Source organism: Alternaria burnsii (assembly GCF_013036055.1).
Source record: "Alternaria burnsii strain CBS107.38 chromosome Unknown 697, whole genome shotgun sequence".
Classification (NCBI taxonomy): domain Eukaryota; kingdom Fungi; phylum Ascomycota; class Dothideomycetes; order Pleosporales; family Pleosporaceae; genus Alternaria; species Alternaria burnsii.
In genome coordinates this window covers 176,667-204,120 of record NW_024066120.1, presented here as the reverse complement: position 1 = coordinate 204,120, position 27,454 = coordinate 176,667, and the positions used below count along the sequence as shown (strand labels likewise).

General features: G+C 51.8%; 9 protein-coding genes across 9 annotated transcripts; 4 read left to right on the top strand and 5 right to left on the bottom strand.

Moving 5' to 3' along the window:
* Positions 1-173: 173 nt before the first annotated feature.
* Positions 174-2,449, bottom strand: GT037_008882 (uncharacterized protein; the record flags this gene model as incomplete). The annotated part of the gene is made up of 3 exons (XM_038933929.1): positions 174-399; positions 793-2,232; positions 2,289-2,449. 3 exons carry the CDS (start codon positions 2,447-2,449, stop codon positions 174-176), a joined length of 1,827 nt encoding a protein of 608 aa, XP_038783274.1.
* A 1,012-nt stretch (positions 2,450-3,461) lies between these two features.
* GT037_008881 (uncharacterized protein) lies at positions 3,462-8,385 on the bottom strand (the record flags this gene model as incomplete). The annotated part of the gene is made up of 12 exons (XM_038933928.1): positions 3,462-4,408; positions 4,468-5,049; positions 5,111-5,614; positions 5,669-6,437; positions 6,497-6,644; positions 6,699-6,766; positions 6,835-7,003; positions 7,061-7,158; positions 7,216-7,367; positions 7,429-7,452; positions 7,526-7,559; positions 7,615-8,385. 12 exons carry the CDS (start codon positions 8,383-8,385, stop codon positions 3,462-3,464), a joined length of 4,266 nt encoding a protein of 1,421 aa, XP_038783273.1.
* A 1,490-nt stretch (positions 8,386-9,875) lies between these two features.
* On the top strand, positions 9,876-13,768 carry GT037_008880 (glycoside hydrolase family 18; the record flags this gene model as incomplete). Its single annotated transcript, XM_038933927.1, has 7 exons — positions 9,876-9,924; positions 9,994-10,020; positions 10,073-10,612; positions 10,789-12,864; positions 12,949-13,196; positions 13,256-13,348; positions 13,397-13,768. The coding sequence occupies 7 exons, from the start codon at positions 9,876-9,878 to the stop codon at positions 13,766-13,768; spliced, it is 3,405 nt and encodes a 1,134-aa protein (XP_038783272.1).
* A 437-nt stretch (positions 13,769-14,205) lies between these two features.
* Positions 14,206-15,000, top strand: GT037_008879 (uncharacterized protein; the record flags this gene model as incomplete). The annotated part of the gene is made up of 1 exon (XM_038933926.1): positions 14,206-15,000. The coding sequence occupies one exon, from the start codon at positions 14,206-14,208 to the stop codon at positions 14,998-15,000; it is 795 nt and encodes a 264-aa protein (XP_038783271.1).
* Positions 15,001-15,199: 199 nt separating this feature from the next.
* GT037_008878 (uncharacterized protein) lies at positions 15,200-17,521 on the bottom strand (the record flags this gene model as incomplete). Its single annotated transcript, XM_038933925.1, has 1 exon — positions 15,200-17,521. One exon carries the CDS (start codon positions 17,519-17,521, stop codon positions 15,200-15,202), a length of 2,322 nt encoding a protein of 773 aa, XP_038783270.1.
* A 796-nt stretch (positions 17,522-18,317) lies between these two features.
* Positions 18,318-19,368, bottom strand: GT037_008877 (mitochondrial carrier; the record flags this gene model as incomplete). Its single annotated transcript, XM_038933924.1, has 2 exons — positions 18,318-18,997; positions 19,062-19,368. The coding sequence occupies 2 exons, from the start codon at positions 19,366-19,368 to the stop codon at positions 18,318-18,320; spliced, it is 987 nt and encodes a 328-aa protein (XP_038783269.1).
* Positions 19,369-19,943: 575 nt separating this feature from the next.
* On the bottom strand, positions 19,944-20,874 carry GT037_008876 (vit family domain-containing protein; the record flags this gene model as incomplete). The annotated part of the gene is made up of 2 exons (XM_038933923.1): positions 19,944-20,518; positions 20,541-20,874. The coding sequence occupies 2 exons, from the start codon at positions 20,872-20,874 to the stop codon at positions 19,944-19,946; spliced, it is 909 nt and encodes a 302-aa protein (XP_038783268.1).
* Positions 20,875-21,353: 479 nt separating this feature from the next.
* Positions 21,354-22,030, top strand: GT037_008875 (uncharacterized protein; the record flags this gene model as incomplete). The annotated part of the gene is made up of 2 exons (XM_038933922.1): positions 21,354-21,489; positions 21,549-22,030. The coding sequence occupies 2 exons, from the start codon at positions 21,354-21,356 to the stop codon at positions 22,028-22,030; spliced, it is 618 nt and encodes a 205-aa protein (XP_038783267.1).
* A 484-nt stretch (positions 22,031-22,514) lies between these two features.
* GT037_008874 (uncharacterized protein) lies at positions 22,515-26,392 on the top strand (the record flags this gene model as incomplete). The annotated part of the gene is made up of 2 exons (XM_038933921.1): positions 22,515-22,722; positions 22,815-26,392. 2 exons carry the CDS (start codon positions 22,515-22,517, stop codon positions 26,390-26,392), a joined length of 3,786 nt encoding a protein of 1,261 aa, XP_038783266.1.
* Between the last annotated feature and the right edge of the window lie 1,062 nt (positions 26,393-27,454).

Here is a 27,454-nt window from a genome sequence, read left to right as displayed (position 1 = left end):
AGGCCACTCCGAATCACGTTCCTCGGAGCCAATGAAAAGATTATAGCTAGAACACAGAGTGACTTTCCGAATGCACTGCTGCTGGCCGACCGAGCATGTAGCAAGGAACGTAATAAAATCTTCGGTTTGCTCCCGAAATTCCGAGCGGATGGTAAGATCGTTCAGACCAAGACCTAAGCCTTTGGTTTCGTAGTATAGCTGACGACAAACGTATTTGAGGCAGTTGGATTCGGTGCTAGGATCAGTCGATCGGCATCCCTGAAACCCTTCTGGGTGTCGTCGTGCTCAACAAGAAGCAGACCCTGATCTTCAGTGAGAGCGTATTCGTATATCATATCGCGGAGCTCTCTGGGTAGGTCTAGTAGACGGCTTGAACTCGGTTGGCTAGACATCTTGAGTCTCGACAATGGAGTTAGGTTACGTGTGTGTGCGAGGAAGAAAGGTTCAAGATCGGAGAAGATTTTATATTCGATGGTTATCGTAGTGAAGAATACACGGTATACTTTCATCATGACATCTGACGTAGGATAAGGTAGAATAAGGGAAATGCTTTGTACGATGTTCGCCTACGCACTGTCATTCCACATGCTGATACTCAGCGACCTTCCGCCACGGAGTAAAGCGCTAATCTTTTCTTGCCCCCGACGAATCGGTGCATTGGAACAAGTAGCAGCCGGACAAATCCTAATGTATACAGTCGCTGAGTCTGAATTAAACTCATTTAAAGACTTCCACAAATAGCAAGTAGAAGCCTTGTATGAAAAGGCCGCGCAATTATCGATTCCATCGCACCTTTGACGGCACTCGTCGACTGAGATGTTGGGAATGTCAAGGATAGTTTGGGAGCCTGGAGCTGGTGACTGTTCGCAGCGGACAAAGTAGTTGTCTTGGCATTGCCCACCGTAGGAAGGACAGCTGTTTGCGAGACCTGCGGTGAACTTTGGACAGCCGGGGTACGCGACACAGGATGTCGTTGGCGCTGGAGTGGTGCAGACGGTAGAAGTAGATGTGCTGGTAGTGCTGGTGGAGGTAGGCACTGTAGATGTTGCCAATGTTGAAAACGGGGCGGTGGCTGCCAAGGCATTGGATACGCAATCACGGTTGTAGAATTTCAGGCCGGTATTTAGTTGAGGAGTAACGTTGGTACTGGTAATCGGTACCCTAGTAAGGTAGCACGTGTTCGAATAGACGATGAAGCTTCCACATACGCTCTGGGCCTGGCAGTCTGCTATGCATGAATCTAAAGTCGTGAAGGGGTTAGAAGAGATCACTTGGAGATCGACAGTGTCGTATCCTTCAATGCCACAGAACCCGGTCGGTGACGGAGTGGGGGTGGCGGAGGTTGAAGTTGACGTAGAGGTAGAGGTAGAGGTAGAGGTAGAGGTAGAGGTTGAGGTCGAGGTTGAGGTGGCTGCCGAAGCATCGGCTACGCAATCAAGATTGTAGAACGTTAGGCCGGTGCCTGGTCGAGCTTCAACGGTGGCGCTGGTTATCCGTACCGGACTGAGGTAGCACACAGTTGTGTAGACGATGAAGCTCAGACATGCGCTGTCTGCCCTACAGTCTGCCCTGCATGCATCTAAGCTCGTGAAAGGCTTGGTAGAGAGAATTCTGAACCCGATAATGTTCTGTCCTTCGACGCCACAGAATGCTTCGTCAGTTGGCGACGGAGAGGGGGTGGTAGAGGAGGTCGAAGTGACGGTGATTTCCGAGGACGTGCTGGAGGTGACCGGGGTGGGAATTGCCGTTGAGGAGTCACTGGACGAGGACTCGGTTGACGTAGTGCTGGTGGTCTGCTCACTGGTCGAAGTGCTGGAGACCACAGCCGGAGTAGAGGAAGAAGAACTACTAGAGCTGGAGCTGACGAGAGTCGAAGTGCTGGCAGTAGAGCTTGAAGAAACAGCATCGCATTTTCCAAACCCAGGTTGACAACCCGCACCACAGTAAGTACTTGAGCTTCCACAGTACGAGTACTGAGAGCAGCAGTTACCATACTTTCCACCAGAGCAGGTCATTCCTGCTGGTGATGCTCCATAGAGGTTTCCGCAACGTGCATTCGTCGTGACCTTCATGTTTGCTGCACTAGAAGATGCTGCTGCTGACGAAGCAGTTCTAGTAGAAGAAGCGATGCTGCGGCTTGATGTCGTTGAAATGCGCACGGATGTGGGAACGCTGTTACAGGTACCGAAAGGTGACTGACAACCAGTTCCGCAGTAGTCCTTCGTCTTGCCGCTGCAAAGATATCAGTGAACTGCCTAGAGACGTAGGGTTTCTATTTAGTTGCTTACCAGTAACCGTATTGGGAGCAGCAGTTACCCCATTGCGAGCCCTTGCAGGTCATGCCAACAGGTGAGGCATTGTAGGCATTTCCGCATCGCGCGTTCGTTGATACTTTGCCAGCAGCGAGCGTCACTGCTGCTGCGAGAGGCAAAAGAAGATTCCAACGCATCGAGAATAATATTAAGAATTATAACTTAGAGAATGTGCTATTATTGCAGACCAAAGAGCGAGAGAATGACTGTTGGTGGGATGCCCGTAGAGAGAGAGACGAGGTGACGATCTGAAAGAAGCTGGAGAACCCATCACTATATAACCTACTGTTGTCTCAAAATGAAGTTACCGTTCTACAGAAATAGAGCCGACGTGGCTTGCGTACCGACGTGTAGAGTTGAAGATGGCTTCATCTAGATCCTCACGAAAGCCACCAAGGCGTTCATCGCTTTCGCTCGCAAGCAAAAAAATGAGTCGAAAACCGACCGCATCGGGGCATGTACAAGGCGCGATGCCCTGTGGGATATAGGGGATGTGGAAGTGAGTTGAGCAAGACGCGCTATCGATGTTTACCATCTTATGGCGTCTCTTGTGATTGGAGAAGACCCCTGAAGGCGCGTGTTGACGCACGCCACGCGCGAGGCGAGGCTGATCTCGCCTTACCGCATTGGATGATCATCGGCTGCTCCGCAACATGGAGGCTTTTCAGGTACCAGGGTGAACAGTCGCATACCCTGAGGTTCATGACATAGCGTCGCGGGCGAGTAGCTGTTGAAAGTTGTGAGTGATGCGATCCGGAGGTGCGAGACTGGACAAACTACTGAACTGGACTAGCGCTTGGCGAAGAAGACCCACTGGCGAATTACTGTAGCTCGAACCATCGCTGGAGACTAGCGCAGGGCCATCGTCAGGTCTTGTTTTCCCTCCCCCCGTCCTTTTTGGTGATTTGCAACATCATACGCCTCTGGGAAACCGAGATTCAAGAACAATGAATTTATATGTAGAGTATGGATACACTTTAACGAGAAAGATAGATAACACACCGCCCAAGAGTACTTTCCAGATGTAGTGGATATCCTTACTCCTCATCTTTGGCTGCCGCCAAAAGTTTTCACAGCACCAATCTTTGCTGTGCCATATTTCTTATGGAGGTGGTTGGTGAGCATATCTTCTACAAGGAAAGACACTATCTAGATACCACTAGCGGATCGAGTCTGCTGCGGCACAGCAGTCGAAGTCAGCTCCGGCATACTCGTAATAGGATCGGATTGCCATTGCCAGACGGGCCCGACACAATACGCCTTGCTCATCTCGAGCGAGGCCGAGCAATCCGCTGCTTTGAGGGACGGATTGGCCGCCAAAAACAGCTCCGACGTGATGCCATTTTGGACACACATGCTCGTGCATGTCTGCTCCGCATCGGTAACCACGAACCATCGTCCGCAGCGCAGTGTAGTACCCTCAGCAACAGTTGCGCCCTTGGGCGGATCGACGGGGACATCTGTGTACCCGTCACCTGGCGCGGGTGCTGCTGTGGGGCCACTGGGGAGCGTGGCGGTTGTGGTGACATTGGCGCCCTGTGGCCCCAGACAGAGGACACTCCCCAACACAGGCGTTGCGACGTGGAGGTTTGGACAGTCGAGGTTCAGCCACGGGTTGTAGCGTCTGACATCGCCCAGCGTCAGGTTCTGGGCCATCTCGATGGAAACGCACGAGTCGTCCTTTTGGAGGGTGTACAGTTTGGGACAAGTCAGAGGGAGACAGAGTTCCTCGCCTGCTTTTATGTCGTTGCATCCGTATAGCTTCGAGTTGGCCATTTTCAGCGCTGCCGATGCGACGCTGTTTGCGAGCGCAATCGAGTCGCATGTGTCTCCCGATTTAGCTGTGTAGACCTGATCCGATATGCAGAGACCGGGCGCCTCAGGCTCAACTACCACGAGAGGCGAAGGAACTGCAGTGGGTCCACTCAGGCCGCAGGTTGAGTAGACGTACTTCAAGTCCGTTTGCCAATCCTCGTCGTAGGTCGAGTAGGCACTTGACTGCATCATTCGGAGCCTCTCTACGTGACAGTATGAACACAGCTCATTTCGCGGCATATCCTTGATGTCGTACACCGTCTTGAAGTTGTTCATGACATCTAGGATCGGAAAGTTAGACCGTGATGTACGTCAGGGTGTAAGTGCAGGGACGACTCACCTCCGCAGTATTGTTCCGAACCAGAGTCCACCTGGCACGTCTCGTTCCAACCTGCCCAAACGATGCCACCAGAGCGATTAGGGATGGCGTCGTTCACTTTAGCCCCTGCGCAAGCTAAAGTTACAGTGTCGAACCAAGCTTTGAGCGATCGGCCGCAGCCCTTGTCGCAGACTGAATCCGTCAGATTTTTGCTTTCCAAAGCGCCTCGGTATCGCAGCTCGCGAAAGCGTGTAGCGTAGTAGTCACACTTGATGATTCCTGTCAATGCCGTCTTGCATCCCTCAGAAAGACCATCGAGCATGTCCTCGTCTTGAGTCGCATTGTACAGGGTGAATCCGGGGAAATCGCGCTCTCCGATGGTACCGTTGCGCACCCAGGCAAGGATGGAAGAGAGAAATCCGTTTTGGTTGTCTTTGGCCATGGTAGCCTTGCTCTTGACGGGACTGACCATCTCGCGAACAGCCTTGGTGCAGAGATTGTAGATCCAGACGTTGGTGCTCTGGTCAATCTCAAAGACGCGATCTTGACAGTCTTCTGTCTTGAGACAGTCTTGTGAATACCTGGAGAACCAACTGTAAAGACCTAGTTGGAGTAAGGTCAGCCTTGCTCACTATATAACAAGCAGATTTTGCAAAAAACATACCGGCACCTAAGACGTGTACCTGCTCAGAGTCAATGATGCGTACGCCCCACGATACGGCACACTTGGATGAGCTACTAGAGCAGTCGTAGAACGAAGGATCGTTGCTGAAGCCGCCAAGCTGAAATGGCGCCGGGGCTCTAGGAACATCCTGGAAGTATGGGGATTCCGTTTGAATCATAGCCATTAGAATGTTCTTGGCGTTGGAGAATTGGTATTGGTATAGAACATTGTGCTCGGAAGTTGTCCCGTAAAGCCAAGTCGGGCCCTGAGACTCGACCAGAACACCCCGGGCGACATAAATGTCGATTTGATCCTGCGAAACAATATCCAAGTCGTGGTCGGCCGTCCAGATCCACGAATTTTCTACGTATGCGGATGACTGAGGCGTCAGGTGCAGGAGCATGGAAGCCGCGATGCAGTTTTTGTTGATAGTGCCGGTCAACTTAGGGCAGTCGTTCTTCTGCAGCTTCGATCCTATCGCTCCTCCAACACGGATGTGCGAATCTGAAATACAGGTTAGCTCACAAGGAGAACTTAGAGGACATCTACGATGCTCACCCCACAAACCAGCTGAGCCCTGGCTGGACTCGCGCGTATTCCACTCCACTACCACAGCGCCGGCCGTGGGTCCTGAAACAGTAAAAAGCATGTCCTGGATTTCGACGCTACCTACCTCGCCTCTGTAACCAACCATGACTACAGGCCTGGGCTTCGAAGCATCCTCAAAGTTTGCTCCTGTTCCCATAATCTGTGCCCATGCTTGGCCGACGATTCGCGAACCTGTCGGGATCTTGAGGGTGTCTTTGACGATGTAAACTCCAAACGGAATGTACACTACAGACGAAGTTCTGGAAGCCAAGTCCAAGATACCGTTCAAGGTGTTAGTGTCGTCCGTCTTGCCGTCACCTTTGGCCCCAAGAGCTTTCACGTTGAGTACTTGAGTGGAGCCGATGTCGAGGTACTTTGGTCGCCTTCTTGTGTAGAGGTTGGGGCCGGCATATGCCATGTCTGGGCTAAGGAGTATGTCTGGTCGCTTGACGGCGGGGATATTCTGGCCGTTGACAAAAGTTGAACCATCAGGCGTGTTGAGCATACCGAATCCCCAAGACTCAACCTTCACTTCGTTACCGCCAGCCAGAAGATCTTTCTTTGCAGCTTCTTCGTATACCGCGGTCTTCGTATTGAAGAAACCTACGTTTTGAAGAAGAAGAGATGTGGAGTTCTCCTTGAACAGTGTGGTGATGATTCCGGTAGGCGTGTTGGCGATCACAGCGTCGACAAGGACAAGAGACCCCACAGCTTGACCTGTGCTTCCGACACCCCCAGCCTGGGTTACGTCAGTATCAGTATTGGAGTTGTTTGGGAACTGAAGTGGTTGGCACTTACACCTCCTACTATCACAATACCTGTTTTGCATGACTCGACAACAATGTCTTGCATCGTCCATGCCCAGTCCCAGTGTACTTGCACAGCGGTTTTGCAGTTGACGAACACCAGATGGCTTGTTGTAAATTGCTGGTTTCCAAAGTAGGCGCTAGTAGTTTGATGCATCAGTCAAAAGTGGAACATAAGTAGGGATGCCACTCACCCGAAGTTTCCGCCAACGAAGGTCAGGTCACTCATGAAGCCTCCGCTACCATTTTCCATATATATTCCCTTTGCAGGACGTCAGTAATGGATGAAAACAGTGACGATGTGCATCTCAAGCCTGCCGCACAACTCACCTGCTGTGTAGTATTCTCATCGAAAGACATGTGCATCTCAATGTTCTCCAAGGAGGTACCCTGAGCAACTTGCCAGTGAATTGCACATACGTACGCATCCCAGCGTGTTTGCGTGATGTCCATCTTGAAATTCTTCACACTTCGCAGGAAGTTGTTCTGATTAACATACCTAGAATGGACTGAAGTCAGAGAATGACGTCAACTCAGAACCCGATTTAGCACTCACCATTCGTCAGTAGGACCTGGTCCAATGTACTGGTTGGAGGTAATGACACCGAGGCCAACAAAACTCGAAGCAGCCAAGATAGTCGGAACATCAATTGGCTAGAAGACATCCATCAGTCAAAATGACTTGCCGCAGAATGGTTGCTTGAGACATACATCGCCTAGTAGCTGTGTGTTGTAATATTGAATGATTGAACTGCTGACGAGGTATGTTCCTGCGGGGAAGAAGACGACAGCTGGGTGGATAGTGCTCGAGCCACAGTTGGCACCACATCTATTGCCATCAGAGATGGCGCGATTGATGGCAGCTGATGAGCAAAGGAGTAAGCATGAATGCATGACGAGAGTTCGATGATAGCTTTGACTTACCCGTGTCGTCGGTGACTCCATCACCTGATTGGAAAAGACTCAGTATTAGTGATCATTCAACTGTAAGTTCCTGGGGGCCAGAGAGCTGGAAACGAACCTTTTGCACCATAGTCGCGCACGTCTCTCCAAACCTGTATTGCATCTTGTCAACGTAAGACTAGAGGTGGCTATGGCGCGAATAGTTACCTTGTAATCCTTGGGTGCGAAGGGGCTAGAGCCTAGCTGTTGCATGTTGGCCATCCAATACTTGGACGCTCGTTTCTTTAGACCACCAGACTCAAGAGAAGTCGTGCCATTAGAAGAAACAGGAAGTATGGATGGCATTTCCGTCATGGCGAAAGAGGCAGGCATCGCATTAGTATCGTTGACTTTCAGGGCATACTTAGCCTTGATCTTCGAGGCGACGTCGCTCTGATTGCCGGTCGAAACATGTTGCGGTGTCGACTCAGCGAGGATACGAGCGGCTTCTACAAGCTCTGCTGGCACACTGTATTTGTAACCACCGTCGGGATTGGCTTCTTCGCTAATTGGGCCTGTCGAGTTGAGCGCTCGTTTTGTCAAAGTGCTGTTAGATGTGACGTTGGCAAATTCCAATATCGAGGGGACAGTGTTGTCACCTGTGGGTTTGTTCGCGCTCGGGATATCGGCTGGTAAGACTTCATAACTGTTGAACCTCGGATTGTCTAGGCGCAACCTGTTGCGTACTGCAAGAGCATCTAGAGCAGCAGCAACAAGAGTAGCAGCATCCCCCGAAGTCGAGTTACCCAGGCGTGGTTCAGTCGTTCCATTTACTGGAACGTGGACACTGTTTGCTTCTGCTTGTCTGATGTTTTTCATCTGGCGATGGGCTTCGGCGTGATTGATCCCATGGCCAAAAACGAGAGTCACCAGTGATGGTAGAAGAAAGATGGTAAAGAGGGTGTTGAAGACGAACGGCAGCCTAGAATGAGGCGCCATAGTTAAAGACAGACAAGTTGAAGGAGAGCTTGGAAGGATGAAGGAATAGACAACTTGATGTTCGCCAGCATGCAACAGCAGATCGTGGCATTAAGGATAGTCGAGCGAGAAAGGGCAGCGAATTCGCCGTAAGCTCTACAACTCAACGAGCACTTCCAAAAATCATCTGCCATGTACCGGCTGGTCCATCCATTGGTCAGATCAAACAGCCCACCACATCCGCCAAGTAGACCCTGACGGGAGGCTGCGTCTGGGCAAGATTAGATGAAATGCAGGTACGATATTGTAGGCCCCCAAGGAAATGGTTCCTGCGTTAGGCCGCCTGTATTTCCGGCGTGTGGGGCAGAGCGATGCGAATTAATGTTGCCACAAATTGAGCTAGACCCTGCGATTAATCCGAGTTCCCGGACGGCCATCATACTGCTTTAGGCAGGTTGTTAATGACAATCAGGGTCCAGCCATTTGCGGGATGATCACGGGTCATATAGTCTTCGGGCCGCCATCTACATCCTGCGAACATGGCCCGCACACTAAGCGAAGCTCCCCTGCAGGACGTACATCACGCGCCGTTAGACTGGAACGCCTTATACAGAGTTAAGCCGACACGGCAGGCTTTTTCACAGCCTTATCAAAAGTCAATGTGAGACCCGCCACCGTAAGGCCTCCCAAATAGAACCTCCATTGCCCGTTCGTGGCTAGAAGAAGGATTGGGGATACATGAGTAGATTTGTTTCTCACTGCCAAGTATTGTCATTTCCCCTCTTCGCGGACTCTTGAGAATGAACTCATTTCTCCGGTGATTGTGATTAGTGCAATGTTCATGATGCGAGTCAACTCCAGGCCCATCTCCGGCCGGAATTCTGCAGTCATCAGGAGAAACCGAGAACTTCAATCAACTTTTCCAGTGTAGTGCAACCTTCTGGTTAATTGGGTGAACGCCTTGCACTCTATCACCCTTGTTAACGATAGATTTCACTGGAACTAGTTTTCTAGGCCAAAGGCTTGCTGTCAGGTGTTTTGTCGAGGTGGGTCTAACGGCTTCTGAGAACATCAATAGACTAAGACGTCTGAACTCGAACCTCTTTATTTCTTTGGCATTTCCCTCTGCGACCAGGAGAAGACACAACACTCTTTTGTCAGATCACCGCTGTAGTCATGGCTTCGACTACGTTCATTCTTTTCTGTCTTCTTAGTCTTCTCTTGACATCTCTCCCATTCTCCTATGCACAAACGTGTAGTGCTTCAAGCCCCTGTGAAGTTGGATGCTGGTAAGTCACATGTTCTATGCGAGTTTTATGACAGCTTACACGTCGGTCAATGTGAGAAGCTGACAACCTTAACTTTTCCACTCTAATCTTCAAGTATCAGCTGACCAATGAAATCAGCTCCAAATTTGGCCATTGTGGTTTCGGACCGGACTTTTGTGCATCGGATGTTTGCGTCTCTGGCTGCGACCGCAAGTCTGACTGTGATCCCGGATTCGGTTCAGAATGGGCCAAGAGATCCACATGCCCTCTCAACGTGTGCTGTTCAAAATTTGTAAGTCAGTTTCGGTATACAAGTTCCTTTGAGCCGGGTGTTTGTAAGTACTGACAAAATATCTCTCAGGGGTTTTGCGGAACAACGAAAGACTTTGTAAGTGACAGTTGCCATTCCCCTACCTCCTCCAAAGCATCGAGCTCACTAGCATACTTTCAGTGTGGCAATAAGCAAGTCAAACGAGAGACTTGTGATGAAGATGGAACCCTTAATAGGGTGGTTGGCTACTATGAAGGATGGGGTGCCCGAAGGCCGTGCAACGCCTTCTTTCCTGAGCAGATTCCTCGTGGCGTCTACTCAATCATCAACTTTGCCTTTGCCACGATCGATCCCCAGACATTCGAAGTTCTTCCCGCGACACCTGAGGATATACCACTTTACAAGCGCTTGACAGCGCTCAAGAAAGACGACCCCACACTCCGCATCTACATCGCCATTGGTGGCTGGACATTTAACGATCCGGGTCCTACTGCTACTGTATTCTCTGACATTGCACGGTCAGAAGCAAATCAGAAGAAGTTTATCAAGTCGCTGATTGCCTTTCTGAACAAGTACGACATGGATGGCGTTGATCTCGATTGGGAATATCCCGAGGCTCCGGATCGCAGTGGCAGACCCGAGGACTTCAAAAACTTTCCTCAATTCATGGAAAACTTATCAAAGGAACTTCAGCAGACAGCGGGCCGCGGTGGGCTGTCTATCACACTCCCGGCATCCTTCTGGTACCTCCAACACTTCGACCTCGTCAAGCTGAAGAAATCGGTAGACTTCTTCAACATCATGTCATATGATTTGCACGGCACGTGGGATAAAGGCATGAACCTCTATTCTATTTGATCTACTCTCTTCTAACGTCTCATCCAGGCAACAAGTGGACCGGCGAATATCTCAACCCTCATACCAATATCACCGAGATCGATGCCGCTCTTGATCTCCTTTGGAGGAACAAAGTGGATCCAAACATGGTAGTTCTGGGTCTCGCATTCTACGCGCGAGCTTACACGCTCAAAGACCGAAGCTGCATTGAACCCCAGTGCCAATACGCATCGGGTTCCAAGAAGGGTCCTTGCAGTAACGAGGCTGGTATCTTGCTCAACTCTGAAATCGACGACATCGTTAAGAAAAAGAGTCTTGTGCCCAAGTTATGGGAGAAGGAGACTGTGAAGATGCTTCACTGGGATGATCAGTGGCTGACCTACGACGATGCGGACACGTTCAAATTAAAAACCAAGTTCGCCCGCAAGCGCTGCTTGGGCGGCGTTATGGTATGGGCCATCAGTCATGACACCAAAGAGGCAAAATACACGAAAGCCCTGGCAGCAGCGGCCAATCGCAAGATCCTTCTCCTGCCTAGTACGGAAGGCCCTGAACAGGAAGTCAAGATTCCGCATCCCCAGTGCAAATGGACAAATTGTATGGATGGAGGCTGCCCCTCGGGCTGGCAGCTTATGAAGCGCAGTGATGAGCATGCACGTACAGACGAATGGATGTTCGATAACTCTGGGTGTGACGGCGCGGGTATCCATCGCCTCTGTTGCCCGTCGTCCGAGACGCTTCCAACGTGCGGTTGGTACACACTTCCCAAACGCGGCGGTAAATGCGATTCAAAATGTCCGGACGGTACCCAGGAAGTTGGTTCCAACTCGAACTATTGCGACTCGGGCTACCAGGCCGCCTGCTGCACCACCTCGGACTCGGATAAGAAGCCACTGCGCGCCATGGAGCTCTATGAGGGCTGCGAGTGGTCAGACGCGCCAATGTGCGATTCGGGCAAGTGCACGTTTGCTGGCTCAGCATGGCCGACGGAACTAGTTGTCTCAGCAACAGGCAGTGGTGGTGCCATTTGCAACATGCGTTCTGCGGGCTGGGAAGCAAGTACTTGGCAGGTCCAAGAGCGCAAGTACTGCTGCGACACGAAGACGAATAGCCGCAAATGGAGCAACTGTAAATGGGAAAAGTCGCTCGGATGGGGTTCCGCAGGAGCCCGATGCTATCCCAACTGCCCCGAAGGCAAAACACGAGTAGCCATGGACGGTTGGGGCGACGACTGCAAGACTAGTGGTGCTCGAGCGTACTGCTGTGATGCGGACAACTACGACACCGAGACGCGTCCGTCAGATGAGATACAGAAGTATCGCGATGCCATGAAGGCTTGGGTTGAGAGTCCAACTTGTCCTCGGGGAACGGGGTCTCTTCAACGACGTTATCTCCTGGAACGAGGCCTCATAAGCCGCGAAGACAAATCTCAACTCCTCACTCGGCAGCAAACACCCATTGGCGGCAATGGCATGACCAACGCTGAACGAGTCCTGCAGCTGCTGATACTAATCCTCTCAGCCATATACCAGACGCCGACCGACATGAGCAAGGCTTATAACAGTGCTTGGGACGACTACATCAAAACCAAGCATGAGGGAATGCAGACAGTACCCATGAAGTCATTTCTTACTGACAAGTCTCGCTATCCTGCCTTTGACCTTGAGGGCCCAGAGATCACTGCAGAGCGCTTCGCTTGCGAGCTCGATGTCACCGACGCTCTGATCCGGCGGACACAAGTTACCGTCGTCATCTGTGACGCCGACATGTGCGGGATAGATGGGCTTTGCTTCGACTCCTTTGATGAAGATGCGCCTGGCGCCTCAGATAAGCGTGGCATGGGATTTGGGTCTGTGAAGGCGCGAGACACTCTCGACACATCTCCTGCAGAACATCAAGGCGCTCTTGAGAAGCGCGATAACATGGACGTTGAGTTTGAGTGTGTAGACTCGGCGAACCCCAACGGCAAGAAGATCAAGTGGAGGAAGAGGCCGTGGACTAGCGCTGGCCAGTGGGACAACAATAATCCCATCTACGACAATGCCCTGACACATATGTTCGAGGACCACTGCTCCATGACTAACCTCAGAGTTTCCCAGTTGCCCGATGGCGAATACTATGCCAGTAAGTCGATACTCACTCTTTCTGCATGCTATAGATGTAGTTCCTCTTGGATGATCATCATCGCTGACCCTTGATCTCGCACAGCTGAACACATTATCGAGATACAGACAATGGCTCTGTTTTTCACCGATGCACCGGGCGACAGAAGGTGTAAAGTTCCATGCGACTTCTTCATCAACGGCTTCAACAACCCCATTGCGAGCGGTCCATCTTTGCCTGGTGGATTCATGAGTCCAGTTCCCAGTGAGCGTATCATGGACGCGCTCGGTAGTGAGCTGAACACAGTGAACTTCGTCTTGCTGCGTACGAACCTGAACGGGATGAAAGCTAGGGTATGTAGCCGACATGGAGGTATCCATGGGTGAGACTTAGACTGACCATGCTGCCGTAGATATGGAGATACCTGGATCCCATCAGTGATGCCAGTTGGCTATTAATGCTCGCCAGCAGCGAGCCTCGGGAAGCGCTACAGTCCATCCGAGATGTGAGTACGGCAGGCCACTACAACGATCAATGTACTGACAGTATCAAGGCCATTGCAGTATTCAACTATCTGAATCATCCGTACGTCCGACCCAAACTCATAGGCATCAACAGAGTACTCCGAGAAGAGTTCCAGCGAGCATCTGATGGATACAACTTTGGGCACCCCAACGCTGGCATCAACATACGCGACTGCTGGGACACATGGTTCAGAGAACACCTGGAAGATATGGCGTCGAATACGCGTTCATGGGTGCGCGGTGCCATTGCGGATATGCGCCGAGCATGGAGCCCATTGAACAATCCCAACGATCAAACATATCAGGCGAGAGCGCTACAGGTCAATCAGCATCTTGACCGCTTGGAGACGCTCGGTATTACCAATGGGGAAATTTCCATTGACACTACGAATCTGTGGTAGTGGTAGTCATTTGTCAGCCCCTGTAGAGTAAATTTTATTGAGACTGTTCCTTCACGGCTCCGATATCCTACACTAAACTCATCCTGGCACTGTACTCCGTGCCCATGAGTTCGATCCAGCCTTTTGTAGCCCATTCTAATTAGCTTGTGTCACTCTAGCGTGTTTGCATCTTCAGCCTCTGAGTGGGTTTCGTTGCAATTGGCTTGGCATTTCATTTCGAAGTTGCACCTGCCTCATTTCGACACAATAGACGCCGAAGGTTATTAATGGATAAATAACAAAGATATGCCAGAGAACGTCTCGGATGCTCTTGACTTGAACACCAATTTCGTCTGCACCGGCCAATAATTAGGCCTCCTTCCAACTGCCCCGCCCCCGCCTCGACAACTGAGATTGCTCCACGCTCTCACCTTTCATCCACTACGGCCAGCTTCAGAATGGCGGAGCAATCACAACCTCGAGATCTCAGTGGCCTTTCAGCGCAGTTCCGCAGCGCAATGGAAGGTCTCACCCACCAATGGGGCTTTGTCGTTGTGCGCACCGCCTACGCCAATGACAACGACGATGCACAGTGGGCTGCCGCCCTGAAGAAGCTACAAGACTACGCTACTCCGTCGGATAGCGGGGCTGAGATGGATCCCGACACGTTCGCGCTACCCGTCATCTCGGATAGTGCTCTTCTGCGCGGAGCTGACTATGCCTCGGTGCGCAAGGCGTTCAATCAGTGGATCGCAGATTTTGTTGGCCGAGAGAGAAACGAAGACGACGATGACGACGAAGAGTGGCCGTCGGACGTCCGGCGCAATGTGTGCATTGTCGTCGACGAAGCTGCACTGGCTTCGTTGCTGAATGCGCCAGACTTTGCTCGCGGCAAAGTCCCGAACCTGGATCTGGAGCCGTGGGTCACTGTACTGGACGGCGAGGACCCGGCCAACATGCCTTATCGCGGAGGGGCGCCGTACATGGGCTTCACAAGAGCCTACGCGCGTGTTCTCAGCCAGCTGTTCGATGATCTCGACTCGCGGTCCCTGGAGAGGCTGAGCCCGATTCGTGTCTACGATGGCCAGATACCGCTTTTCACTGGTTCTTCGCAGGGCAAGCTTGTCGATCCGCCTGGTGGGGTGGATGGAAGATACAAGTTTCCGCGAGGAACACCGAGGGGTGCGCAGGGAGCGCAGACTATGTTGGAAGAGATTGAGCGAGCGGTGGGGAGAGCAGGCATGGGTTATTGATTCTGATGAGTTGGAGGACATCAAATGGAAGAGGACAGAAGTGGTAGTGCAGCCTATGCCTGCTCTTGTTCTTCTAATTCTGATTACCATATCTGATCCATCAAACTCTATTTCATCCTTCCTAAAAAACGACACCGAGACGTGCACGAATACCACCGTCTCATTCATACTTTCTCATGCGACCAATGTCTCGCCTGTTCTATGAAAACGCAACCCAAGCCCAAAACCCACACGTCTCAACTAACAGCACCAGAATACCAATCGCCATACCACTTCCCACCCGCTGACCCGGTCCTGCCGTCTCCTCCCCATACCCAACATGACCCAAAAACACCCAAGCCAGCGCCGCTGCGACACTAATACTGAGCAAGCCGGTCATGACAACAACAACTCTCGTCGGTGAGACCATATACACCAATTCCAGGGTTGGTACATGCGCTTCTTTCGGCGACGCAGAAGACACAGCGATCCTTCTCGCCCACGTAGCCACCATGTACTTTTTGAAACCGATAGCAGGATTCCTGTACAAAGCGAGTAGATGGGTCTCCGAGGGGTGAGGTAGCTGCGCCGAGGATGTTGTTTGTTTATCTGCGCTTCCTCTCCGTTCGTGTCCGGTGTGGTGGATACTAGGGATACAACAGACATTGCGCCTGCCAAATCGTATACCACGCAGCGTCTTAGCGCTGAAGCCGAAAGATTGCCCAAGTAACTGGCGGTTGGCCGATCGTAGTCTTTCCGCAAAAACCGTATCGTCAAAGTCGGTGTCAGCGCTGTTAAGCCTCGGATATCGATAGCGATATCCCTGCTTCTCATCATCAGCATCGCTGTCCAAGGGCTTGCTCGGTAGAACAATCTCCTCCAAGTTCGCCTGTCCAAGCTCATTGTTGCCTCCCCTCCCTCTGTCCGGCTCACTGCGCATCTTCCACGTCCACCGCTTCATCCCGACCCAGATAACCAAATTGCCTGCGCTCTGCCTCGCACTGCTATGTTTCCTCCCTTTCCCATCACCTGGCTCGGCCTGACTCCGTATCAAGCCCTGCACACTCTCATTCCTCTCTCTTCGACTCCTCAAGTCCAAGCCCTCCACACTCGTCGTCACGAGACCGAGTACATGCTTGCCTTTTCGAGCGTTGTAAGCAGTTTCGGGCTTGCTGGGCAGGTAACTTGCAACTTCCTCGGGGAAATTACTGGTACAGGCTGAGTCCAACCTAGCATAGTCTTCTGCACTACGAATACTAGGATTGAAAGCAGGGAGGGAGAAGTTGGGCAGGCGATTGGAATCGCAGGTGTAGTCCATTGCCGGGAAAGATAAGATGGTGTCTGGCAAGGGTGTGGCAAAGGGGTTCGTTTCATTGACGTATGGGGAAGCAGCGCAATCATGGCCGCGTCTTGCTTCCTGTCCTCGTTTGGGTGTTACTGTTCCCGTTGACAGAGCGCTCAGCTTGATCTGCCGATTCGCAGATAACGAGGTTACAGACTTGGGCCAACTAGTCGTAGTACCCGAGTTCAAATCACTACGCCCAGCTTCCACCTTCTCCACTCCTTTGCCCCCACTCCTCTCCAGATTCTCGTTACTTTTTGAATCGGCGCTCAATGCCTCCAGTGCACGCATCGCATTCACATGTGCATTGGCGATAGAAGCTGCAAGTACACTATCAGAGCTGCTATCACCATCTGAAGCATTCCTCCGGTGATAACCGTTCCGGAACGTAGGACTCTGCGGTAGAGGCGTGAGTGTATCCTCGCCATTCTCACGCACCTTATCCCTTGAGGTCGCACTAGCTGAGAACATGGCGGACAAGGCTGATGCAGGGTATGCTGGAGATACGGGGAGAGAGCTGTTGTTGTAGCCGTTGAAGATGGAATGCCGGGGTGAGTCGATACTCGATCTGAGGGACCTGCCATCCACCAACCGTACGTTCTCCTTATTGAGACGCGTCAAAGACATCTTCCAGGCATGGCTTGGTGCGTCTCCGTCTTCCATCACGACAACTCCCGCGGTATGTTCTTCGTTGAAGCCGCTGTAGTCCGAGCTGTTGACTGGTAGGCTCGTCACGTTGGAGAGCACAGTGGTGGTGCGACGGTGTCTGCTTCGACCCCGTGGCACGCTTCTATCGTCGTTGTTTATGGTATGAGGTTTGCTGCGGTGACCAATTCCGGGAGTATCCGTACATGTCCTTGCGAGTAAGGCTGCGCTGGCTCCGGAGTCGGACTCGGATGAACAGTCGTCGAAAAAGTCGGTAGCAGATATTGATCTGCTGTGCATGGTGTCGATTTCTCTCACGTCCAGGTAGACAGATGAGCGTTTCTTGGAATCGACCTCGACAATCCTTGGACTCGATGCCAGTATAGGACTCAACCTTTCAAACGGGTGGTTGAGGAAGATGGTCCTCGTTGATGTAGTATTCGGCCCCGGACCAGAAAGAATAACAGGAACAGCAGGATTCACAGGGTGCTGTCTCAGTGGATCAAACCTCAGTCCAATCAGTGTTAAAGTCGACGGGGGCTGGCCAGTGTCCATCCTCATATCCCGATTTCTCACCACTATGGCCGGGCCGTCGGAGGGCAATACTAGCCACTTTCCGCCCGCGCGTTAGCAGGATATCCCGTCCATCTTTTTAGAGAGATCGACAGACGTACGCAAAGGATCTCTGAAACACATATATCATGGATACGAGCAGCATGTTGCTGGAACAAAGAGGAACTAAAGGCAGCTTGACGCCGTGTGGTCGCGAGATACATCGGAGGATTAAACTAGAGAGACAAAGAAAGCACGCGTCAGGGATTGCGGATTCGTATCCGGCATTTTGACAACTCCACACTCCGACATAACCCTGGGAGAGAACAGTAGTTGTTGGTTTGCTGCTGCTCGGGATGAAGAGGAACAGGGAGAGCAGCGGATGCATCTGCATTCTGCCGCCCCTCACCTTCATCCCTTGCTATGACTGACCACATGGCCGGCTTCGGAACCGCTCTGTTGGATCATCAAAGAACTGTCGGCATATGTTGGGGCGTGTGTAGAAATAGTATCTATTGGCGAGAAGACGGACGAAGGAGACGCCATCTAGGAAGCCCCTTACCTACTCTATACATAAGCGCTGGAGGCGTACAAACGTAGAACAACGCCATATGCTATGCCACCAACATCGTCAATCGCCATTTTGCTCGATCAACATAGAAATGAACTAGACATGGAGTATGAAAGAGATGAAAAAGCGTCCTCCGTGGGAAATCGCACGAAGAGCTTGGAAAAGTCTTTGATCGTCGTCGCACATGATTTCGCCTCCACCAAATGGTTTAGCGATGCTGATAGAGCCCTACTCGCCGTCGCGGTCGAACATCTTGGTCATAGCCTTCTGCGCAAGTTCTACGCCAGCGAATGTAGCTGCGTTGGCAGGCACTGCTCTTGCCATGGCAGGTCCAATGCCAGGGAAAAAGGCCTTGAGACCACCACTTGCGTGAATGCCTTTGATGGTTCCACTGATTGTCGGTCTGCCTTCGGCGCTCTGTAACCGTGACTTGATGGTGTCAACGGGGAAGACTGGTATCCACATGGCGACACCGGCAGCACCACCCGCCACCATGACCGCGCCCATGCTCAGCGATCCAGGCTGTCCCGTAACAGGGTCTTTGGGAGTCAGAGTGCGCTTGAAGTACTCGTACGTGGCAAAGTAGAGGGCTGATCCTGGGCCGTCACGCGCCAGTGTCATGGCAGAGCCACGGTATACGGACTTGATGCCGCCCTCCTTGTATAATTGCTTGACAACGTCCATACCCCCAGAGTACTTGGGCTTCTCGCCAGGTGCTAGATTCTTCTGTCCCTGGATCTGCAGGAGCACTTTTACGCGCTCGAAAGGTGCGGTGATGATGGTCATGGGGATGGCGCTGAAGAAACCGGCGGCGGAGACTTGTGCGACGCTGAACTGGTTGTTTTCGACTTTGGACACGCTGGAGACGAGCTGCTTGCCAAGATCGTAACCCCAAAAGGATACAGCAACTGGGATATGTCAGCAGACGTTCTAACCCGACTGCCTCATACACTGCTTCTCAAGGGCACTCACACATGGGCGTAACACCGACAAGCGGCGCAGAAACACCCGCATACAGTCCCCTGGCCAATCCCTCCTTTGCGATCGTTTTCCTCACAACGTCCATGGCGCCCGTGTATACACCCTTCTCTGCCGTCTGCATGCGCACCTTGACTAGATCGAACGGGTGGCCCACAACAACCGCAAACACACCACCCACGCCTCCAGCTAACAGCGCCCGTAGCGACTGCAGCGACGACTTAGAAGCGGCCTTGACATCTTCCTTGAGCTCTGCCGTGTTGGGCAGCTTCTCAATCACCGAGTCCGTCGTGTTTGACATGGTAGAAAGCTGTGGTGGGGGTCGCGTCCGTAGGTCCGGGGGTAGGATGAAGCGATTGTGCGCGCGCAGAACCTCGTACAACTATAACAGGGCCCGGTATGGATACCAAGAAGAGCTGTGCGAAGCAAGTGAGAACCTACGCGACTCTGCCCACAGTGATTGCGAAGAAAGAAAATGCAACAGCGAGATGGGAGACTGTGGCATGTGCAAGCTCCAGTGCTCCGGAGAGCTGGGCCTACGTCGGTATTCGGCTGGTTGGCTGGCTATTTCACTTGCCGAGGCTGATCGGCGCCGAAGAGCCGCGCACCTCGTTATCCTGCCATTGACTTCATAGCATCATGTGAGGGGCGGACGCGCCAAGAATGTGGAAGCGTAATGTTCGGTCGTCGGGAGAGTATGAGGCTTGGTGGGGTGGCCTTGACTGACAAAGAGGAAAGGACTTTACAGGAGTGACCTCACATGCAGAAAGCTTGTCCTACCGGTCCAACGGCGCACGACACAGTGCCTATTTACTAATCGACCCATGAGACTGATACATTGTTTGCACCACAGTATTCCACGCAACGTAATAATCTCTACGCTAACGTGCCATTACTCGCGAGCCTCACAGCCTCGTTGCCACCGCCAGTGCTAGAACCGACAAAGACCACAAGAACAGCAGCATATGTCGCTGTAGATACAAGCCCCTCAATATTAGTCACTCGTACCCCAAAGGTCAACAGAACAGCGAACAGAAACACAGATGCCGACACCGTTATAAGGCTTTTCGCCGTCGACGGTCGGATAGCCATGATCAACATCGGTCCAACAAGGAAGAGTCCACCGATCGCAGCAATGATGAAGCGACACAGTCGATCAACAGAACCGGAAACTTCCTTTGGTGGTTTGCCATCTCTATATTCCCTTCTGCGGGTTGATCGTTCGTTGCGTGAGTAGGTCATCCATACCGGTAGTCGCTCCATCAGTAAGCTTCGTAGGCTATCGATCTTGACATCCGTTACGTCGAAGTATGAGTAGTGCGATTTGAATACACCTATGTCTTTGACCTGAGATTGAAAGTAGCGCTGCAACACGAGTTCTCTTTTCACTGCGTCGTTCAAGGTTAGACTCTTTCTGTCTCGCAGGGAGTGGTAGTTTTGTATTGCGGTAGCTGACATCGGTTAGAAATGTACTATACGAAGCGATGCGGGTATGCTTGCCATATTGCTCCAAAGTCGCTCTCAGTTTCTCAAGATCATCATCGGAGATAGTTGACGCCTTTGACAACGCGTCCTTCGTGCGAATAAGCTTCATCTGCAACGCGACGAGGTTGGTCCTTTGCAGCTTCTCGAAGCGCAAGAAATGGAACTCTTCATCTTGATCGATTGATCTTTGGATGTAATCGAGCAAGTCCTTGTTTCGACACTCTGCTGGATCCGAAGTCGATGCTGTGGTTGTTGTCATCGGTAAAGCGGATGCTGTGCGTGGCACTGGCGCTGTATAGTGCACGCTTGCCAGTGGCGCCATGACTGAAGAATTAATGAACTTGTGCGATTGTTCCCTAAAAACTAGTCAGGCAAGGCTGAGGATCGCGAGCAGATATCTGCTCACGTGTGTAGTCAGCAGCCTCAGCTGAGCCTCAGCCTCAGCTGTAACCCGCTCACGTCGCATGAAGTTGCAAGCTGTCCGTTGCATGTACCAACACGAAGTCGTCCTCCTTGAATGCCTTGCTAGATATGGGCTCAAAACTCTCGAAAGTGCGAACACCTGCCGCAGATGCTGGTAATACTTCGATCTGGTCTCAATATGCTGCGTCGTTTGACAGTTTGGTGGAACAACGTGCGAGCCGGCCTACGAGCCGACCTGCAAGCCGACCTGCAAGCCAACGTGGGAGCCAAGAGAGTGCAGGATCTGTTGACGCTGTATTTCTTGTACTGTCCGATCTCATCATTCACCATAAAAAGGCCGCTTTGCGAGCGGTAAAGAAACGGATCATTATACGGGGAATGCGCGGCGGTATAAGATTTGAACGGGCTCGAGGCTTCAAGCAGTATCACAAAGAGCTAAAGATGTTGCTCGAGGCATCAGGAGTTGTCCAAGATTATTTTGGTTCCCTCTGGCGTTTATATGACAAACAGGCTGGTAAGCTTGACACAAGTTCGTCTCTTCGTCTTCAAGATCTTCCCTTGACACATCTCCAGACCTCCTTCGTGCTATGGTCATTCTGTACGACGACACCATGAACACCTTCGAACGAAATTTGCATGAACTGGAGAAGACCAATGATTCCAAGTACGAGGTTACGAACGAAACGATCATCCAGTTATGTACTGGAAGAGTAAAAGATTTGAAGGGCCGGCTGGAGGCGCTTGTACCTGTCATGGATGGAATCCACTCAACTATCACCCGTTACATACCTACCACTCCAGCCACAATAACGCTTGCTCCACCTGAGCAACTTGTGCCTGCCAAAACTGAGCAAAACGTTAACATCTCACTCAAGCGCAGAGCAGATTCCCTACACGAGCGAACGGGCAGTACTCTGGTCGAGCGGAATGCTAAAGTTCTATCCAAGAGGAGTATGAGTGCTCCACCTGAGCGAAGAACGAATGCTTTGGATGAGCAGAGTGCCAGTGGCCCATCTGAACATCAGTTGCACAGAGGGACTCCAATGTGCACCTGAAACGATGTCAGTGGAGCCACTCGCAGGAGGGAATAGAAGCTTGAGTGCGCTCTTGTGACTAATGACGATTAGTCGCTCACAACTTTCGAAATGCAAGCCATATGCAGATTGAGCTCGTTAGATATAGGGAGCAGAGATGAGAAACCTATAGAAGAGCCAAATGAGCTTTTTCGCCAATCGTCCACGTGTCTAGGTTAGCCGTATCTCGTCGTGTTGAGAGCACTTTGTTATAGTTCGACCTTGATAATACAGTGCAATGGATGTTGCGAACCTGGCGTCAAGAGAAGACGTTGGCCCGTCATCTTCGGAGCACCATATGCGATACCAAAAGCCTATGGCGCGAGTCTACCTCGAAGAGATGTAGTGCGAGATAAGCCATGTGCAGAGTGAGCGGGGAGAACGGCTGTGTATGGATGAACCGGTGATCGGAGATGGTGCGGCCCCACTTTTACTAGCCAGGGACCATAAGCGTATGCAACGCGACATGTCACTTTCTCGAGTTGTCACCCAGGTTTGTGGTATAAGAGGAATCACGGCACCACCAATGCTCGAATCTAACCCTGGATATGCGCTCTTCACGGACCTTAGGAAGAAGATGGGCATGACCTCCTCGCAGCCTGTTCCAAGTCCCAGTCGCGTCGCAAACACCTCGATGGTAGCTTCCCCCGCCACCAAGCGCAAGGCCCACTTTAGTAAGTACACGAGCCTGACGCGCTTTTGATGCTACTGTTTGGCTCCACCAAAGCACGTTTTCCTGTGCGAGGACACGGCTAACGCATTGGAGTTGTAGGCCCTAACATGGATGATGTAGCCGCGTCGCAGCAGCTCATGGACGAGGAAGACACGCGCGCCGCCGCCGATGGCATCAATCGCGAAAACATGACCCTCTCTCAAGTCAACGGCCGCCACGACCCCTCGTCGCCCAGACAAAAGAAGCGCAAGCGGAAAGGCGCGCACAAGTCTGGTCAGAATAGTACTGCGCTATCTCCGGCTGCGACTCAGGACTTGCTAGCTCAGAGAGACGACTCTCCGTTTCCCTTCCCAGCCTCTCAACCCGAACCAGAACTTTCCACGACCAACGGCCTCATGCGTTCGACTGCCATCCAAGTGCCAGACTCGCAAGTTGCTGCACAGTCTCTGCACACGTCCGCCGCGTCGCCCACTGCCAACCATGTCATTCCATCCAGCAACATCGTCCCTTCCAGCGCCACGAAAAGCAAGCGCACATACAAGACAAGCAAGCGCACAAGACGGGATCGACTCAGCCGCGACAACATGCAGGAAGACGACTTTGACCACGATAGGGATATAAGCATGCTCCTGGAAAAGGCACTATCTCCTTCGCGCGCGCCGTCTAAACACAGGCCTTCACAAGGCGACGATGCAAAATCGGGATCGCACATGGAGTTGAAGGATACACCAGATTTGGAAGGCGGACATTCGCGCAAAGCTGCGTCGGAACTTGTAAACGGAACACCCACACCCAAGCGGCGGAAGATTGGTAGCGCCAAGAGCGCGACTAGAGTAAGGGATCTCATCCAAGATGGTCCTCACGACGGCAACGATGAAGACGGCGACTTATTACGGAGCACCGAAAAGACCAAACTGAAACGAATAAAAAAGCCGCGAACCCCGATCGCGAAGTCGAAGAACATCTACGAGATTCCCGACGATGATCCACGTCCCGCGAATGGTCACGGCGAGAACGGTGACGTCCAGGACAAAGAGGCTATGGATACTGGAGTTACGGATGCCACCAACAGCCCTGCACAGCCTAGAGGTGTTGGACAACTTAATACTCCCAAGGTGGCTTCTACCCGTAAGCCGCGTAGCAGTTTGAAGAAAGCAAGCAAGACCAACGACGAGGCTCATAACTCAGCTACTGCTGTACGGACACCCGGGCAGCCGTTGGGCGACGACGATGACGAGGACACTATCATGCGGGAGCCTGTTTCTAGCGACGAAGACGATTACCGCGACCTTCCACCCGACGACAGCAGTCGCGACGAGTCTGAGAAGAAGGAGCAAAAGAAGAAGAGAAAATCAACCACGAAGAAAGCCACGCCGCGGCGGGAGAGTGGCAAGTTCAGTTACAAGAGAAAAAATGTTCAAACGGGTACCGCAGCGGAGAGGGCTCTAGCAGGCGTGGATCATACCGTGAACTATCCCCCAGATCTCCGGACGACCGGCGATTTCACTGCAGATGAAGAAGAGCTGATCCGAAGAGCTGTCCGGGATTATCAAGATAGGAAGGAATTGGAGATACCCCAGCTTGTAAGGATCATCCAATGGAGTAAACAAGACCCCGCCCTCAATCGTACCAATGGTGAAGTATCAGGAAAGAATGACTGGACGCCCCAAGATTTGGATAATGCGCGGGAGAGCGCCGAGTTCTGGAATGACATCAAAAACATTACCACGAGACGTTCCTTTGACAGAATGAGAAGACACATCCGGCAAACATACCACATGTTTAAGAGTGGAGCATGGACGGATGAGGAGGACCAGCTACTCAGAGATCTGTATTCGCAACACCCAAACAAGTGGAAAGTGATCGAAGTAGGTATGGGCGATCGATCAATGCACGACTGCCAAAACCGATGGCGCGATTACCTGCAATACGGCGACAAGCTGAAATCCTCACGCTGGGAGCCAGAAGAAGAAGAGCTCTTCATCCACGCCATCACGACAGTTGCCCAGAGAGATGAAGACTACCGTGCCGAACAAGGACTGCCGCCCGTGGATGAATATACGATCAAACACATCAATTGGCAACAAGTCAGTCGTGAGATGGACAACACTCGAAGCCGGATACAGGTCGTGGCGAAATGGAAGAACCTGCAGAAACGCGACCCTCCACCACACATTCGGGTGGAGCACAAGCCGAGAAAGAACAAGTCCGCTCTTTCTGGACTTACTGCTTCCGACCCGACGCCTAGGAAACGTGGTCGACCGCTGCAGGGCGGAGGTCAGACACCTAAAGGACGACATGTTGACAAGTCGCAGGAGGTCATCGATAACTCGGACGATGGTGAAGTCCATGACGCACCTCCATCGGAGGAACGTGGTCGCCCTTCTCTGGGCGAGAGCTCGGTCGTCAAGAAGTCGATGAACTTCCGTACGACTGAGCCAGATGATATCGTTGATGATTCGGACGAAGATGAACAAGCAAACAGGCAAACAAATGGCTCGCCGACGAAGAAGAAACGTCGAAAGTCCGGGAAGAGTCAGGGTATGGAGGGTGAGAAGCCCAAAAAGTCGAAGAAGAGTAAGATGAGGGATGAAATCGAGGATCCTGATGACGAGGAGGTTAATGGCGATCAAAACGTGACACGTTCGTCGCCGCCGTCCAAGAAACGTGGACGACCACGGAAGAATGGCAATACGGAATCGGAGGAGCCGAAGAGACGGCGGAAATCAAAGGCGGCACCGGAATCGGTTGAGGATCTGGAGCTCCGAGAGGAAGACCAGTCCGAGCAAGCAGGGAGCAATGGCAACGATGTGGAGGAAGATGCAACATCCGCAACTAGCATCAGGCCCAACAATGTTCCAAATCAACGACTGGACGATGGCCACGAAGAACCACGGGATATTGACGAAGACGAGGATCCGATTGAGGACGAAGACGATCAGCCCCGTGCTGCGCCCGACAGTCCAGCAAAAGATGTGGACGCTGAGCAGTCAGAAGCGGACAGTGGTGATGCTGTGTCGCAGAAAGATGACGAGGAGGTTGATGAGGGAGAGAAACAACTCGATGTCACGCACAACGGCCCTGCAGAAAACTTGGACGACGACCAGTTAGAAGCAGACAGTGATGCTACATCCCAAAAGGAGAATGAGGAGCGTTCCGGCGAAGAGGTGGATGAAGCGAGCATCCCGCCCCATAGCCCAGCAGCGGACGTGAACGACAATCAGTCCGACGCGAACGGCGATGCCACGCCGCCCCAGAAGCAGGACGAGACCTCGCCTCTCGATGAGGAAAAGTCTCAATCCAGCCCTCCTCCAAAGACTGAAGAAAAGTTATCCATCAACCCCGGTTCCTCAAAACCCACCGTGTCCGACTCGTCCAAAATGCAATGGGGCGACCTCTACGACCTCATTGCCAGACTGCAAGAACGTCGCGATGAGGAAGAAGGCGATATCGACTGGGAAGGTGTTGCTGAAGAAATGTCAACCGAGGACCGCAATTACATCTGGTCGGAAGAGACGCTGAGGACGGCGTTTGAGGACATGGTTCAGTTGATTAAGGATAATGGGAAGGAGGTTGACACGGAGGATCTGCCGGGGACGGTGGATGATATTATGGATTTTGTTAGTGGGGAACATGGGGATGAGATTGAGGAGTATTATTCGTTGGAGTAGGGTCAGGGTTGGCCTGCCCTCTCAAGCTCCACCCTCCCTGCCACCCTCGACAATAAGGTCTCTACAACGAAGGAGAGTGTTTCTAGGGGGGACAAGGGGAAGTTCTTTTCGTCCTTTTTCTTTTCTCTACTAGTGGAATAAAAGGCTATTAAGTTAAGTTGTTGTAGACTTGGAAATGATTGGTTTCGCATTTTCTGGTGTATAATAGTGGTAGAAATACATGGTTATGCATGAGGCGTAGTTTGACGGGTGCGTGACATGGTACGCTTTTGGTACAAGGGTGAAGACTTGGGCATGAATTTTATAGAAAAGCTGTCAGCCACCAACGTTAGATATCTGTGTTCCGATGTGAAGTATGCATAGATTTTCCTAGTTTGTGAAGTACCGAGATGGTACAACGTACTTGTTCATATCTATTGTAGTGTGCTTGCAGTGCTTTACAAGGTACAATAAACCCGTGAGCACTTTTCGCTGCTTTTGCTTACCCCTGCCATGTGAATAACTCACAAGTAGCCCGTGTGAGGGACGATTGAAGTTGGTGTAGATGGCGAGATATTGAACATGCAAAGGTCTGTGGTGTTTTGCAAGTATTGTAATCTACAAAGGAGCATTTAGATAGATATCATTGAGATTGTCCACTAGAAGCATACGTTTGACTTTCAACCTACGAGGCCGTGTGCTAGCTTAACTAGTAGTATCTCCAGCCTCGTATTCCTTGTCTGCGTGACCTCTGGTCTATAGGACTAAACCAACACTAACACTAAAGCTAAGCCGATCGCTACATGCTTCGGTCCCGCAATGCTCGAGCACTTCGAGCTCGTGCTGTATCGTCTTCATGCATGGAATGCATCGCTGCTCTAGAAGACTCATATGGAAACTGCTCATACACATTCGATAGTTATTGCATCGTGTATTACGGGTCTTTCCATTTCATTTATGGTCCACTAGAGGCAGTGGGTTGTCGAACACCGCAGCACCTTCAGCCGCGTATTCCATGTCGTCGTGACCTGTATGGACGAAGTCAGTCCTCAAGCAAGCCCATCACCACTTGACTCGGTTGGC